At 41.7% G+C, this 17,921-nt stretch overlaps 1 protein-coding gene across 2 annotated transcripts in view; it reads left to right on the top strand.

Moving 5' to 3' along the window:
- LOC126161554 (solute carrier family 17 member 9) overlaps positions 1-17,921 on the top strand; it is a 112,295-nt gene that overhangs the window by 66,921 nt on the left and 27,453 nt on the right. For both annotated transcript variants that reach the window (XM_049917490.1, XM_049917488.1), the window contains exons 6-7: positions 7,275-7,440; positions 7,610-7,768. In XM_049917490.1, coding sequence (XP_049773447.1) covers positions 7,275-7,440; positions 7,610-7,768 — 325 coding nt within the window. The remainder of the gene's footprint in view (positions 1-7,274; positions 7,441-7,609; positions 7,769-17,921) is intronic.

The following is a 17,921-nucleotide window of genomic DNA, read 5'->3' as shown; positions in this document are numbered from 1 at the left end:
TTAGTCAGTGTAGCAGTAATATCTCGTCAGTTTTCCTAATAAGACCTGCACTGTCTCTGAGGTGGTTAAGAAGAGCAGTGAACTTCTCACTGACCCCAGTGATGCCACTGCCTGAGATCAAATATTCATTGAGGGCAGACTACATCTTGGGAGAATCCACACAGAACAATGGTATTTTTGGACAGTGATTGATGGTATGATGTCTGTCAGTGGTTTGATTGTAAGGCAGCATTGCAATGTGGGTGTGGCACAGTGGGGGGGACATGGGGGGCGCAGGAGCATTAGTGCAAACAAGATGGGCAGGAAATGTGACTCGGCATAGAGAGGTGCATGATGACATGAGTCATGTGACAGTGCATGTAGTGTCAGCTTCACATGATGATGTGCATAGAACTCTGGTGGCTGTTCAAAGAAGGGCAGTGCATGTGAGTAAACTTCTGGGCCTGGTGCAGTAGGTATGACTTTCCAGATGTCAGGTGTCTGAAGTGGCAGAAAATGTATGTGAGAATGGACATGAGGTTCTGGCACCATGAAGAAGGAAGGCATGTTCCATTTATTGTCCAGCAGCACAGTCCATGTCTCATGGAGGTTGTATGGTCGTGCAGCCATTTGTGATGCAATTACCGTGAGTGTGATGTCATTAGAACTGGGAGGCAGCACTATCTGACCTCGCCAAGGCGAAATCATGAAAAACATGTTCTTGGAGTCCGCAGTTGGTTTTCGTGCTGGGTGTGGGTGATGCAAATGCAAAGCACGGTGCTGGACTGGCAGCAAGTCAGTTGTGGTGCTCAGTGCAGCTGGGATATGGGTGACATTATAGTCTGTCTCACGGAACCTGTATTTAGTCACAACAGCTGGAGCAAGATTTGGAAAATCGGAATGTACAGGTACTGAAAGGTGATGTAAACCCTGATTCCATGGTCCGTTGGCAGACGGATGAGGAAGCAGAACAACAGGGTGGTATGGTTCGGTGCATTGTTGCTGAACCTTAACAGCACCGTGGGAAGCATCCATATGTTTCAGGTTGTTAATGCAGGTATCATAATGCTCATAATCACTAGCACTGGAACACGCAATGTTTTGTCCTGTGCAAAAGTCGAAGGCACTTAAGTTAATCTTTGTTAGAGAAGCCAGCAGCCATTGTTTCTTGTGATTATGTGCTGCACTTTTGTCTGAAGACCAGGAATAGATTCACTCAATGTCAAATCTGGAATGTTTATCATGAAGTCACTAGGTAAATTCAGTACTCATTGTGGCACAGTTCTCTGCTTGGCCTCGCTGGGGATGCGAGATTGGTCCAAAGATGTGGTGGACAATGAAGGCACTGTCGCTATATTGTTCGGCATTGCAGTATCATCAAAACCTTGACAGATATTTAGCAATTTTGCTCGCAGGTTGTTCATGGAATTCATGAACACTTGTTAAGAGATGTTGTTGACATTGTCGAATAAACAGTAAGGTCGTACCATTTCTAACGGCAGCATTCTTGATCGCGTAACCACTGTGGCAGATTTTTTACCTAACAGCAACATGGCAGTGTGATGCGGAAATTTGGAGTCACCGCTGCATGAAATGGGGTACCAGCAGTGTGATAGCAGAATAGAGACACAGTTGAGAGGGATGATTTCCACACTATTTATTGGTAAGCAGAATATACATAACTCACGTAATTGTTATGAGTGTACAGAGCATACTAACTCTATCTGCCTCAAGGGCAGCAGTCCTCCTTTTCTCCAGTAAGAGATGTTACACTGCCACAGCTTACCGTATTTACTCGAATCTAAGCCGCTCTCGAATCTAAGTCGCACTTGAAAAATGAGACTCGAAATCAAGGAAATAAATTTTCCCGAATCTAAGCCGCACCTGAAATTTGAGACTCGAAATTCAAGGGGAGAGAGAAGTTATAGGCCGCATCTCCAAATCGAAACAAAGTTGGTCCATTGTAATATGAGACACAATTTAGGTCGAATGAATGACGATACAGCTACAGTAGTTTGGTTTGAGTCGTAAGCTTAGCAGTTAAGCTTTACCAGGTAGCCATTGCTATGCAGTCAGGCGCTCCGTCCATATTTATACGAGTACCCTTCCTTTTCCACGTGCCTCGTCTTGTTTGAATTGATTGCTTATTTTTTTTCGATCTGTTAAGCGCAGTTTTCTTTGTTATAGGTGTTTACATCACTCTAAGCTGAAAATGCATTACTGTACTGTGTCATGCATTGTTTGTCGCATTCTGATAGTGCGTGTTTACGGCCTGTCGCCGCTCGCGGCATGGCTTGCTTTTGTGCGCGCTACCGCCGCTTACAATAAAAAAAAAAAAGAGAGGAATCGTCTCATTAGCGAAACAATGGCAAGAAACTGCTGTTTGTTGTTACTTACACTGCTGCTTTCTTTGATAATGATCAACAAGAACCAAATAATAGACTGCGTATGACAGAAGACGTTCTGAACGATAGTTTAGCGAAAATTTTTCTCCGTTTGAAAGTCTTTGCAGGCGCCTCTTTAGTACATTACATTCTACACAGAAATTAGTCATCGTAGATTTAAAAATCTAGTCAATTGCCGTGCTTCATTTCTGACTGTATCACTATTGAGCATAAGAATAATACGAATATAAACATGACATGATATGTATATTCCTCCGCGTTTGCTGTTGTCTCACTCTAGTTTCGTAGTTTATTAGGCAGACAGGACTTAAATGAGATAGCAGCCAACATGAAACAATACATGGCAAAATGTTTATATTCGTATTATTCTTGGTGACGAGAATACTGCATGTGATTCACAATTTGTAAAAGTTCCTATTAGCAACCAACTCGTCTCACAGATAGGAAAAAAATTCAGAACGTAGAGTTGGCCATATTGACAAACAGCCCAAATAGTCTTGCCAGTCGGATTTTCGTAGTACATTGAAATGCTGCTACATTGGAAGATGAACAATACGGAATTTGTATATACTTCGTTGGATAATGTATGAAAATGCAGTGGTCGAAACTCGGGGCGGAGAAAAAAGCTCGTCTTCCACCTTTTTTTTTAAATTTATTTCCTGACAGAGGTTTTGGCACCAGTATTTATCTTTGTGCCTACAAAGCGTGCCTGTGTGGCGCTACATATATTCAACGGCAGAAGTAAGCTGTGGCGGCACCCACCAACATTTTTCAGAACTTCCGCTTGCTTTGCACTCGATTCTAAGCCGCAGGCGGTTTTTTGGATTACAAAAACCGGAAAAAAAGTGCGGCTTAGATTCGAGTAAATACGGTATTAAAGAACACAGAATTGTTTAAACTTGATGTGTTCTGGAAAATAATGTAAACCTAATGTAATTTTTAAATCTTTGCTGTAGGATTTTTTTAGGTGAACAGTGCAGTTTTAATATGCAAATACAGATGATGCAAAACAGTGTAATTCCCTTGGCTGCCCAGTGAATTTTTCCTGATAGTGCCTTTAGTCTCTATGAACCAGATATGTTCACAGTGCTCAGCACTGAGTTGTATGCAATCGTGAAGGCACTGAAGCAGATAGAGGGAAGAAGTTCCTCTTCAGTTCCAGTTCCCCAAGCACTTTTCAGTTCAAACGCATTCAGCTGAGAAAATGGTCCAAAAGATTCAGAATATAACTCTCCTGCTGTAATAACTGGGACTGGAAGATATTTTCTGCAGTGTATGTAGCCATGTGGCTATACAGGGAAAAGCGACCAGGAGTGACAGACTTGAAAAATGTGCCATTTCCTTTAAGGATACTATCTTCTTGTTCAGCCACAGGATCATGTGCCAGTGGGAGGTGGAAGAAAGAGTGGTTGCAGGTGAGAGGTGCCAAGCTGTGGACAATAAAAATGGTGATTCCTCCTGTCACTCAAGAAACAGAATGAAGTCCATCTATCTCCTATAGGACATCATCCCTTCATATATGATTATCTGTAATGAATGGAAGGACGCAACAATTTATCGTGCCTGTGGGATATGTATTTCTGTATAACCCATTTTAATGGAGCATAGATTGTATTTTGACAAGGAAGAAAGGAACACTGAACTCCAGTGGACACTTGCCCTCCATTTAGCTGCTAGTGAAGCAAGTAGGATAAACATTTTACATTTAGTAAGTGATCAGCTGGCCATACATTTCTACTGTAACATTTTAGTTTGTTGGTATTGATTATTGATCTTATAACCCAGATAATGTGGATTTTAAGTGGGCTATGAAACTGTGGTATCAGACAGCCATGCAAATACGTTGGCTAAGTTAAGGGAATATTTTTTTCTTTTGAAAATAATCTCCACTTTCTCATATACGGGACAGCCTTTCATGTAAATGGGAAACAAACAATTTTTGCAGTTGATGAAACAAATGTCAGTGCTTGATTGTGTATTCCAGTTGATTCTCGTTTGCCTTGAAAGTTCTATATTCTTCAATACAATGTTTCTTCCACACCAAAAGTCATTATGTCTGTTCTTGAAAATGTGTCATGAATCAAAGGAATAATTCCAGCATCAAGTGCCAGCATTTCATAAACACTTTGTTTAGCTTTGGGAAATATGATATACCATATTTTACCGTTAATATACAAGCTATATAGGAAATATGGAGGCAGATATTTACCTGCACTGAGAGTAAGTTTTCTTAGTAACTTGTATACAGTACTGGATTTTCATACTTTGGTTTTAAAGTTTGGAAAAATGAAAGTGGTTTACTCATTTCACCAGAATGCAATTTTCCAAGATATCTTAATCTGGAAAGCTAAATAGCTTTGTTTGAAAATTTATTTTCACAAATGAGGCACAATAGTAATTGCTCAGATGTAGGTAAGGGATGAATCTATATTTCAAACAGTAACTCAAATATAGGTGGCTCTTCTTTTTCTCATCTGCTGCTCCACTGAATATAGGCACAGCATACACACAGCTTTAGCAGTTTAAGTACTGGCACTTCACTGGTCCATAAGCTTGGAGAATTCCCTTGATGGAGTTTCACCTGTGTGTGAGCTCATTCGCTTCATTTACACATACTGACACCAAGTCAGAACACTTACTGCCACTACAGCAACTTATGGAAGTTAAAAGTATTAATTCTTGCAAAATTGTATGTAAAAAGGTTTTTTACATTTTTCTTTTTTTTAAGTTGCTCTGGTCTCAGTTTGAAACTGACTGTTAATCAAAACATTATTTTAATCAATGATATTTGAGTCAACTGTCAATTGTTATCACACCAATCCTTACGAAATTAAATGCACATGAATCTGCATATGTTAGTAACTAAAAGAATATTTGTCAAAGGAAACACTGAATGTTCATACTCACCTTCCCCCCTGCCTCCCATGTGTGCCCAGCCAGTACCACTTACCCATCTGTTGCCTATTTTGTTACTACCCCCCCCCCTCCCTCCCCCTCTGCCACCACCTCCACCATCACCATGCCCTGACACTTTTTTCCATCTACCTTCCCCCCCAAGAAGTGAAAATGGCCTCCAGAGGTTGGTAACCATAAGTTGAGATAAGAACTGCTGCTGCAGAGCATGCTCTGCAACTGGTAATGGATGCCCTCAAAGTGGAGACTACTTCCACGCCATTTCATGCACTCAACCAGTTCAGTGATGACCATTCTTTTATAAAAAGAGACATGCTGTGGACAGATCAGTTGATAAGTAACATGTGTAGGTTCAGATGTTGCCCTACCCTTGATGCTTGATGTCATAGAATTTATCAGTGAATGGGCTGGAATAATCAATACTCTGTGTGTGTGTGTGTGTGTGTGTGTGTGTGTGTGTGTGTGTGTGAGAGAGAGAGAGAGAGAGAGAGAGAGAGAGAGAGAGAGAGAGGGAAGTCTGAGTGTCTTACCCTTCTTCCCAACCTTCTTCAGGCCATCCCTCTTTCCTCCATGCAGAAGGACCTAACAGTTTGTAAAGCTAGGATAGTGTTTTCCATAATGACTCAATGCATTGCTGATGGTCAAACTATTAATCAGAAATACTACAGAGAAGTCCTAGTCATGATGGAGCTAAAGAGTAAAGAAGAAAAGAATGGATTTGTGGAAGAATGATGCATGGATTCTTCAGCAGGACAATGTGCCAGCTCACAATGCCTTGTCTGTGAAACAGTTTTAGTGGCCAAGTATATTTATTCTTGTACTTGAACATCCTCTGTATTAACCATATCTGTCTCCCTGTGACTTTTATCTGTTCCAAAAAATGAAAAGTGCACTAAAGAGAACACATTTTGAGTTTGTTGAAGAGGTAAAAGTAAAAACGTCAGATTTGTTGAAGAGGACGAAAATGGAAGACCTACAGCATTGGTTTGAACAGTGGAAGACTCATATGCAGCAGTGTATAGATAGGAGTATGTCAAAGGGGATAAAAGTTAGTATCATTATTTAATGGCCACATTTCATAGATCTTTTTTTATTCTCAATGATTTCTATGATCCAGTTATTGAAACTGCTAGGAATGGGAACACTGTAGATCAGGGATTCCCAACGTGTGGTCCGCAGACCCCTTAGGGTTCCGCCGGCCCTTTCTAAGGGGTCCGTGGCCACCCTTCACAAGATAGTGTAAAATCATGAGTAAAATTATTGAATAAAAATGTGAAAATCAAATTCATCATTTTTTTGTGTGAAAAAAATGCGTACTTTTACTTCAGGTCGTATTCCCGAGCAGCCTTTGCGGTTCCTAAGTGAGAACGCATACACAGTTCAGTGCCGTAGAATGCGGCTTCTCTGATCGACTGTTTCGCAACAATATGGGGGTCGTTTGTACGCCGGATCACGGCGGCAGATGCGCTGAAACTTTTTACGCATGCGCAGAGCGAGCTTTGTCGACCAATCACAGCACTCGCTGGCACGTATGCGGCCCCAGTCATAATTAAATGTTAAACTTGCTTTGCCAGTGCACTACCTATTTCATAAGTCGATTGACCAAGTTGTTTTCCTTCATCTCTAAACCAAAAACTATTGATACTTTGGGGGGTGGGGGATGGGGGGTCATTGGGAACAGACTAGGGGACCGCCATGGATTTTCGACTGAAGAAGGGGTCCACCAGCTGAAAAGGTTGGGAAGTACTGCTGTAGATGATGGTAAATGACAGACTGTTACTTGTTTTGTTTTGTTGGCATTCTTCTTCCATCACCTTCTGAAATATCCTGAATGTTGAGAAGTATTACATATGTGATATTACGTATACAGTATTTATATCAACAACTCTGCATTAACATGCATGCAAAATTTGAACCTGCAACAAAAATTCACCAACTGAATTTATGAATGTTTGTACATATGATACTCTCTTACAGGGCTGGATTGTAAATATGGTACCATGGCTGTTCTGTATACCTTGTACATTTTTTGGTAGCTGGATGTCTGAGAAACTTATAAGCAATGGCTATGGTATTACAGCTACAAGAAAAATTACTGAAGTATTTTGCTTGGGTTTGCAAGCCATTGGATTGGTGCTAATACGTAAGACTTCATGTAGTACACAAAGAAAAATTTCTGACTTTATTTATATTGTAATAATTTATTTCGCTCTTAATAAATATATCAATCTGTTTTCTGCATGAAGTATAAGACAACCTTTCAGAATGTCAGAGCTTAATTCTTAATTTTGTTCATTTGTTCCCAACTGCAGCTCTAGCAGGAAATTACAAATGGGCACTTGTTTGGGTGTCTCTTGCAATAGGTTCAACTGGTTTCCACAACAATGCGATACTGGTAAATCCTCAAGATCTTGCTCCAAAACATTCTGGTAGTGTTTTTGGATTGATGAACACTGTTGGAGCTATACCAGGTAAGGAATTCTTCTGGTGACATATACTGAATTCAGTTTTAATTTTTGAGATAAATGCACTGAACAGCCAAAATATTATGACCACTGCTCACTGTAACGTTGGATGTCACATGGTGGTGTTGGGCGCAGGTGACGTGGTGAGGGAACTATGTTAGTGGAGCAGAAACATATGGGGGCTCACCCTAGCGAAGATATGGGCTGCACGTGGGGAAATCCACTGAAATAAGTGACTTTTACAAAGGGCAGATTATTATTACACAGAACTTGTGAATTAGTATTTCAGAAACAGTGAAACTGGTCAAATGTTCACATGCTACTGTCATGAGCATCTACAGAAAGAGGTAGAAGGGCAGTGAAACTACCACTAGATGCTAAATGGTCAGACATTCAGTATTCTTCACAGGAAGCAGGATTTGAAGGCTTGTCTGCTCTTTAAAGTAGGGCAGGTGGTGATCTGTGGTATCTCTGCCAAAAGAGCACAATGCTGGGACACCCAGAAGTGTTTCGGACCACACCATTCATCGTGCATTGTTGAACGTGGAGCTCCACAGCAGACCACCCCATTGTGTGTACATGTTAGCCAAACGAGATCATCAGTTACAATTACAGTGGACATGGAACCATCAGGATTCAAACATGGATCTTTGGAAACGTGTTGACTCTTCTGATGAATCAGTTTCTTGTTAGACCTGATCAATGGTCATCTCCACAAATGCCATCATCAAGGTGAACAGCAGCTCGGAATGTGCAGCATGCCATGGTCACAAGCTGGTGGGAGCAGTATTGCTATGGGAAACATTCTCCTGCACATGTGTGGGACCTGTGGTAGTAATTGGAAACTCAATGACAGCTGTGGACCACCTGCATCCCTTCATGCTTCATGTCTTCCTTGACACAATGTCATCTTTCAACAGTATAATTGTACATGTCTCGAAGCCAGAATCATGCTACAGTGGTGGTACAGACAACCTAGACATCGCAAAATAACAATGGCCGTTATACGAGAAAACCTAAGTAAAAGCATTTTTCTGTATATCATAACAAGCTAAGGCACAATAATGATACATATGAAGACAGTAAATATGCTGGAAGTAAATGGAACAAACACAAGCAATTGGCTCAGTATAAATGTGATGATGAGTCTATAAAGATAATTACAGCATGAACAGTGTAGTGCATAATAAACTTCATAAAGTATGTTTCAGTCATGTAGAGGCATGTGATGACTGTATTTGTTAAAACAATATTTGTGTTCTGGCATATTCAGATTTAGCTTTTTTATATTACCAGTTTACAGCCATATCAGTGTGACATTTCATAATCCTCAATTAATTTAAAACTGAAATCTTAAGCATGGCTGTAACTTCAGCAACTGTATGACAGTAAATTTGATAAGGTTTAAAAAAATTACCTAACCATTTTCTGTAGTAACCCACTGGTTACCACAAGCGCCGTGGGCATAAGTTGGGGCACTACACCTCACAACAACTGAGGTGGCAACGATGAGCGGCCTGATCACCGACAACAGTCAGCTGGTCCAGTGTGTGTGTACAGTGGGATGCCAGCAACACTTGCTGAGAATTGTATCATTATGTGTGCATATTTGAGCCTCCGAGCTCTCAGTTGTCAAATGTATTCCAGTCATGTTATTACCCTCTGTGTACTCATTTTCTCTTTGTCACTCCATGACCCAGTAAAACGTAGTTATTCAAGACTGTGTGTTTCCTTGTGTTCCTAGTTGGAACACAAATAGTGACAACCAAGGGTAGGATTTTCATGTGTTGTGGATCCTGAAGATTTATTGCCTTTCAGCTCTACTATAGAGGCTCTACTCCATTCTGTCACCCAACAATAGCTGTGTTGGAACAGTTGTTAGCTATGTTGAATCAGAATCTGCTGCTGGTGGTTGCTCACCTGCTGCTGTTCCCAGCTCTGATCAATCCGTGGAAGACTGGAATGCTTATGAGAAGCAGCTTCGCCAATATTTCGTAGTGTGACAAATGGTCAACAAGGAGGTCTATAAGGCATTTTTTGTATCCTGGATACCCCTTTGTATACCTGTGCCAGGTAGCTCCTCTGCAGGAATCAGCATTGCTTTCCTTTGACAATATGTGTCATTTGCGGTCCTATCCTCACCAAAGCATATGTATGTTGTTGCTGCACATGTTGAATTCTACCAATGTCCCAATCAGCCAAAGCAATTGTATCGAGTTTGGTTGACAGAGCTCCATGGCCTCAGTTGTAAATGTTGTTTTGTCATAGGTAAGTCTCAACTGTGATGTGCAGACACTGTAGTGCCAGAGGGAATCACTCATTTGGCACCTGATAGGGAAGTATGTCAACATGCCCCTAAGTTTGAGAATTCTACATTGGATGACATTTTGAATATTGCACAGTCGTTCAAGGTTTCCCACACTGTGGGCTACCAGTTAGAGGCCTGGAGTGATGTCGCCATTGCTGACAGCATACATTCCCGGCACATGGAGCCTAGCATGCTAGAGGAGGAGTAGGCAGGCATGGTACAAACGTGCTCGCCAGGCCACTGCAGCCAAACACCTCATCAGCAGCAGGAACAGTGGACACATTTCCCTTTATGTTCCTATTGTTTTGCAGAGCATGAGTGGGCAGCCTGCCCCATGCAATGGGTCACTTGTCATAAATGTAAGAAGAATGGTGAAATAACAGCAGTATGTCACTCTGTAATCTCTCAGGAGTCCTTGCAGAAATCAGTGGATGTGGATATTCATGCCATTCCAACATAGTTCATCATTGTCTAAAGGCCAGAACAAACTTTTTATTTGCTGATGGGATGTTAAACCCAATCCTCCTTCCTTTCTTTAAAATTTTCATTGAAGTGCGTTGTGATGAACCAATAACTGTGCATACAGGTAAAAACAGGAGCCACCATGTCAAACTAACTCCCAGATGTATGCTATACTCTCAAACCCTCTGCCTGCCCTCATGTTTTTGGGTGTGGCCATTGTCAGTTACTTTCAAGACCAGGCTGAGGCAGAGAGGAAGCACTTCACATTATTGGGAGTGATTTGATCAATTTCCCAAGTGAGTAGGTTATGCCCTTAATGATCGTAAAGAAACTGTCTGGTTGGCTTCAGCTCTGTGGCAACTCTACGGTCACTTCAGTCACGTAGGCAACCATACACACTTACCCCCTACCTCACTCCATGGATTTGCTCAAGTTGGCTGGGGATCATTTCTTTTCAAAAATAGACTTGGACAAAGCCTACCTACAGTTTCCGTTGGATGAGGCATGAAAAAAGTTGTTTGGGTCAACAAACCTGTCGTCTCTATCAGTTTTGGTGGCTAATGTTTCCATCTTTCAACATTTTCTAGAGCTGATCATGATATTTGTTCCCTCTGCTTTAACTATCTTGATGATATTGTCATGACAGGTACTACCGTGGAGAATCACATACATAACCTTCATACTTTGCTTAATGTTCTGCAGGCAGTAACCTCAAATATATCCTCACCAAGCCTCAGTTTTTCCAGCCTTTCATTGTTTATTTAGGTCATGAAATTTCACAGCGGGGCATGCAGCCCATGGAACAGTACGCTGCCTCCATTATGGCTTTGCCCTGTACGTGTAATCTATGAGAACTTCAAACATTCCTCAGTAAAGTGGTATATTACCACAAGTTCATTTCCAGAGCAGGTACTCTCTACCACCCCTGGTATCTACTGCTTCAGAAAAATACTCCTTTCATTTCATATCCAGCCTGTAGGCATACTTATATGCAGCTCAGAGATATTCTTCACTCTGTGTCATATTTCGCAACTTTTAAATCTGGCAGTTATCTGGTCCTGGCCATGGACGCTTCTGAGTATGGGGTGGGGGTGGTCCTGGCACATTGCCATTCCAATGGCTCCAAACAGCCTGTTGCCGTTGCATTGAAAACACTCAGCTTGGCTCAACAACGTTGTTGTCAGGTGGAAAATGAAGTCCTTGCTACAATATGTGCTGTAAAAATAATTCATGCTTTCTTGTGTGGTGCACAATTTCATTTCATTATCAACCATCAGCCCTTGGTTTCCCCTTTTAGCCTGTTGGCATCCTTACCAGACAAAGCCACCCATTGTCTTCAGTGTTGGGCTCTCGTTCTTGCCCTGGTATAGTTACAAGATTCATTTTCATCCCACATCACAATATGCAAAAACAGACGCTCTGACATGGTTCCCCATGGGACCTGAGCCGTCATTCAAACATGAGGTGCTGTTTTGATTTCAACTAGATGCAGAGACAAGGTCCATGGTGGATTGTTTCCCGATCACCAGTTCCCATATTGCCTCTACTGTGACAGTGGATCTGGTGCTCCAGCATGTCACATGCACTGTACAAAAGTGATGACCCAACCGTCCAACAGGCCAGGCATCAACCCACTTCAGAATTATTGGGTGTTGCACCATCATCTCTCCCTCTTGGATGATGATCTTCTCTTGTTGACTGATGAATTTATGGTCTGCGTCATGATTCCAGCAGCTCTGCTGCAAGAGGTCCCCCATTTATTACATCGGGGTCACTGCAAGAGCTGTCACACAAAACTGTTTGCACCCTGCCACATGATTTGACTGGGCATCGATTGCAAAGTGGAACATTTTTGGCTCCTTCACACCTTTCGGAAAGAGTCCACATTGATTTTGCTAGTCCTTTTTCAGACACTTTCTGGTTATTGGCAACTCAAGCTTTTTCTCATTTTTCCTATGTTGTTCATTGCCCGTCTGCAAAGGCAGATGTGATGTTAAGGCCCAGTCGAAGATATTCTCGATTGAAGGCTTGCCTTGCACCTAAGTTTCAGATAACGGTCCTCAATTCATGGCTCATTGTTCCAAGGATTTTTGTACTTACAATATCATTTACCACGCAAGATGCCACCTTTCCCTCCACAATTGAATGGAAAGGCATAATACCTTGCTGGAACATTTTAGAAACAGATGTGCAAATACATGGCAGATTTTCCCACTGAAGAGGCTCTTACATATTTTTTAAGCTTGTAAAGAATGACAAGAGGCCTACTGAGCTCCTGCATGCCTTTCAACCATGAACAATGGTCAACTGCTTGCTGCCGAGTGGATGTCCCCCAGCAGCACTAATTTCATCAAACATTATGCCCCACACATCTGTCTGGGCCAGCGGTTATGGATGGTGCCTCTCACAGGATTCCAGCTGTTATCTACAGCTGGCACGGCTGGTTCACACTGATGATCGGCTTGTAGCCCACCACCAGGATCAGTTGCATCCCAGGATGGGCACTGGGCCTCCTCCACCGGCTAGGGACCCAACACCGATAATTTGTCTGGTGCCGTCATTCATCCTCCACAGCCAGTTTTCTGTTTGCCACCACTGCTTCCTGCAGCCAGAGCAAGTCCCTCCATCTGCACTGAGCCTGCACAGCTGGCAGCAGTGATTGCAGCTGGGTCGCCATCTCCAGCACGTCTCTTCGCCAGTTCACCGTAGTTGCACCCCAAGCTGGCGCCCTTTGTTGTGGACTCTGATGTGGATATAGCCTCCCTTCCCTTGCTTCTTCAGTCTGCTGGATGCCCAGGATGGCTGGGGTGCCCTTGTCCCAATTGCTTTTGTCTGTATGCACCAATTCCAGTGGACTGGTGTCTCTTCGTACCTTTGGCTGCCACTATGGATGCTGCCACAGACACTATGGATGTCTCAGCAGTCACAGCGTGGCAGGCGGTGAAGTCTGGCCCTCCCCCCATCGTGTAGGAGGAGTGAACCAACTCACTGGTTACTGTCCTACTGTGCACATAAGTTGGGCCACTACAGCAAACATAGTGCACAGCAGCAATTGAATGATGCACCATGCAACAACCAATGTGGTTGCCGAGGGCAGCCTGCTTGCCAGCAGCAGTCACCTGGTCTGATGTGGATGTACTGCATGACACTAGCGGCACCTGCCAGGAACTGTACCTTTATATAAGGACATTTGCATACTTGAGCCTTCAAGTTCTCAGTTGTCAAACCTATTCTAGCCATGTGTTTAGTGTGATTACTCTCTGGGTTCTCATCTTTTCATTGTAATTCCTTCTCTTCCTAGTTATAAGAGATGTAAATAAAAAATTTGTTGGAACACTTGACCTAGGTTTTGACCATTTTAAAATTGTCATCTTCAGAAGGTGTAAGGGACCTAAAAATTACATTAGTGTTTACAAAATATTTTGAATGTAACAAAGTAACAACTGTGACCAAAATATTGCATGATAAGGGTACCTACTTGTTACATCACATGCTGATTAAGCACACTGAATAAAGCCAAACAGCTCTTGTCATATGAGACATTTGTGCAGAAATTGTAATAACCTTCATAGAAATGTCCCCAAAGATAAAGCTGCAAAAAGAAAATGATCTTAGAAATAAAACAGAATATCATAAAAAAATATGAAATTAGTACACACATACAATCAGTCTGCATCAACTATTTGCACTATCCTCAAGAACAAGGACAATTTTAAGGAGATAGATACTTCACCGGAAATGACAAGAGTATCTATACAACAATTTCATATTTGGACAATGTTGAAAGGTTGCTCCTTATACAGATAAATGAAAAGCAATTACAAGGCAGTACTATTAAAGAGAACATCGTTTGTGAGAAGGCGAGAATGATTTTCGCCAACCTCGTTAAGAAGACCCCAGGACCATCAGTGGCTGAAGAAATGTTTAAGGGAAGCCATGGATGGTTTGAGAAGTTTAAGAGAAGAACCGGTGACCACAGCATTGTGAGGCACAACAAAGCAGCCAGCTCTGACACAAAGGCAGCAGAGAACTTCATCAGCAACTTCCAGATGCTCATAGATTCTGAGAGCTATCTGCCACAACAGGTTTTTAATTGTAACTAGATGGGTCTATTACAGAAAAAGATGCCAAAGAAACCTTTATAACAGCAAAAGAAAATGCTTTGCCCAGTCACAAACCAATGAAAGATCATCTCACACTGATTTTCTGTGCCAATGCAAGTGGTGATTTGAAAATTAAACCACTGCTTATTTACCATTCAGAAACTCCATGAGGCTTCAAGATGTGTAAATTCCAAAAGCACAGGTTAAATGTGATGTAGCAGTTCAACAAAAAGGCTTGGGTGCCACTTGATCTTTTTTGTAATTGGAACAATGAAGTGTTTGGTCCTTCAATGAAAAAAATATTTGCTTGAGGTGAATTTGCCACTCCTTGTCTAGCTTGTTATGGTCAGTGCTCCTACCCATTCTCCGGGCCTACAAGACCACCTTCGTGAAGACTTTCAGTTCCTCAAGATCCAATTTTGGCCTCCCAAAACCAACCACTCTGTTACTCCAGCATATGGACCAGCAGATTATTTCTAACTTTAAGAAGCTATACATTAAAGCACTCTTTGAGTATTGCTTTCAGTTGGCTGAAGCTACCAGTCTCATTCTTAGAGAGTCTTGGAAATATCACTTCAACAATGTTGCCAGTGTCAGTATGATCAACAAGGTGTGGGAAGGGGTTACCAAGAAAAATCTCACTTCTGCTTGGAAGAAATTTTGGCCGGAGTGCATTGTCTAATGTGACTCTGAGGCATTTGAGTCAGTTCCTGTGGAGCCTGTAGTCAAAAAAATTGTGTCTTTGGGCAAGGGCATTGGACTAGAAGTGGATAACACCGATATCAATGAGCTTGTGGAAAATCAAAGCCAAAAAACGACCACCGAAGAGCTTATGGAGTTGAAGTGTGTTTCACACCAGGAAGTTGTGGAGAGGAGTTCTTCAGAGCAGAAGAGGAGGCAGTAACAGCAAAGCAACAATCTTCTGGTGCAATAAGAGATATGCTGAAACCAGGGGAATCACTTGCATCATACATTGAAAATCATCACCTTAAGAAAGCTGTGGCTACACGTGCTACAAATTTATTTGACGATAATGCTGTGTCGCATTTTTGCCAAGTGTTGAAGCATCGGCGGAAACAAATGACTGTAGATAGTTTCCTAGTAAAAAAGAATTAGTTATGTATTGTGAATAATAAAGTACATAATATTGTGTGCATAATTTTATTTGAATAAATGCAATGAATAAGATAAAACTTTTGGTTCTTTTTCTGCATGGAATGCATTATCATATTTTACATTAATTTATATGGGATAAATTGTTTCATTAAACGAGTGTTTCATTCTACGAGCAAGATTCTGGAATGAATTATGCTCGTTATGCGAAGTTCCACTGTAGATATCTGACATCTCATATACACTCATGTATATCTCATGTTCAGAAAAAAACATAACACCTTGAATGACTAGATGTGTCCTGTTGCCTAGTTGGCACAGGGTCTGCCATGGGCCCTGATAACTTGTTCCAGGCTTGATGGCATTGACACATATTAAGGTGTGAATGGCATCCTATGCTACAGCCATCCATGTTGCATTAACTTGTTTCCAAAGTTCATCTGGTATTGCGTCACAATGCGGAACCCATCGTTCCACCATATCCCACGCCATTTCGATTGGTAACAGGTCTGCCAGTCTGGCAGGCCAGGGCAAAAGATTGACATCCTGTGACACCAAGATGGTATGTGTTTATGCAGCAACATGTTGTCGTGCATTGTCTTGATGAAAAATGGCATCTGCAATGTTGTGCAGAAAGAGTATCACAAGAAGTCTCACAGGATGTCATTCAGGTAGGTCACACTGGTCACAGTACCCTGGACACACACCAACTGTGTTTTATGGTTGCACCCCACACCATAAGGCCTTGAGTAGGTGCAGTATATCTTGTGTGAATGCAGTCACTGCGATGCCGCTCCCCCTGTCTGTGGTGAACCAAAATGTGGCCATCATTTTCAAACAGACAGGACTCAGATTTGTCCAAAAACACCATATTTAGCCATTCCGGTCCGCAGTGTTGTCATTCCATACACCATTGCCATCTAGAATGTTTCCGCACTTTTTTCAAAGGTAGGCAGAGAAGTGGATGATGCTCATGTAACCCCTGCTGTAATAAATGGTGATGGACTGTCACCCCTGATAGTGTGCGATGTTTTACACTGTTACACTGTTCCACTGTTGCACCAGAGCTGAAGAGGATGCAGATCTGTCCTGTAATGCCATTTGGATGAGGTGCTTTCTCTAAGAATTACTTTTAACAATTAGTTCATGAGCCCACACAAATTGTAAATGGTTGTGAAAACACACCTGACCTCTTAGCCACAAATAATCCTGATCTAATAGAGCGCGTCATGATGGATACAGGGATTAGTGAACACAAGGTTACTGTAGTGAGGCTCAAAACCATATCGATATCGACCAAAACCACTATAAATAAATGCCAAATATATCTATTTAAAACAACAGATAAAAATTTGCTTGATGCCTTCCTAAGAGAGAGTCTCCATTCCTTCCAAGCTAATTATGTAAGTGTAGACCAGATACGGCTCAAATTCAAAGATACAGTATTGACAGCTATAGATAGACTCATACCGCATAAGTTAATAAGAGACGGGACTGAATCACCATGGTACACAAAACACGTCAGAACACTGTTGCAGAAGCAACGAAAAAAGCATGCGAAATTCAGAAGAATGCAAAAGTTTCACTGAAGCTCAAAATATAGTGCGGACGTCAATGTGAGATGCTTTTAATAGTTTCCACAATGAAACATTGTCTCAGAATATAGTAAAAAACCCAAAGAGATTCTGGTCGTATGTAAAGTACACCAGTTGCAAAAAACAGTCAATACCGTCACTGCGCAATAGTGATGGAAGTGCTACCGACGATGGTGCCACTAAAGCGGAGTCACTAAATACAGTTTCCCATAATTCCTTCATGAGAGAAGACAAAGTAAAAATTCCAGAATTCGAAACCAGATCAGCTGTTAGCATGAGTGACATAAAAGTAGATATCTTAGGTGTTGAGAAAAAACTCAAATCACTTAAGAAAGGCAAGTCTTCTGGTCCAGATGGTATACCAATCAGGTTCCTTTCAGAATATGCAGACACAATAGCACCTTTCTTAGCAATCATATACAATCACTCACTTGATGAAAGGTCTGTTCCTAAAGACTGGAAAGTAGCACAGGTCACACCAATACCCAAGAAAGAAATAGGAGTAACCCACTGAATTACAGACCCATATCACTGACCTCAATTTGCAGTAGGATTTTGGAGCATATACTGTACTCGAA

The sequence above is a fragment of the Schistocerca cancellata genome, chromosome 2, assembly GCF_023864275.1.
Source record: "Schistocerca cancellata isolate TAMUIC-IGC-003103 chromosome 2, iqSchCanc2.1, whole genome shotgun sequence".
NCBI lineage: Eukaryota > Metazoa > Arthropoda > Insecta > Orthoptera > Acrididae > Schistocerca > Schistocerca cancellata.
Note: the sequence above shows the minus strand (reverse complement) of the source record. Positions and strands in the feature narration are given on the sequence as shown.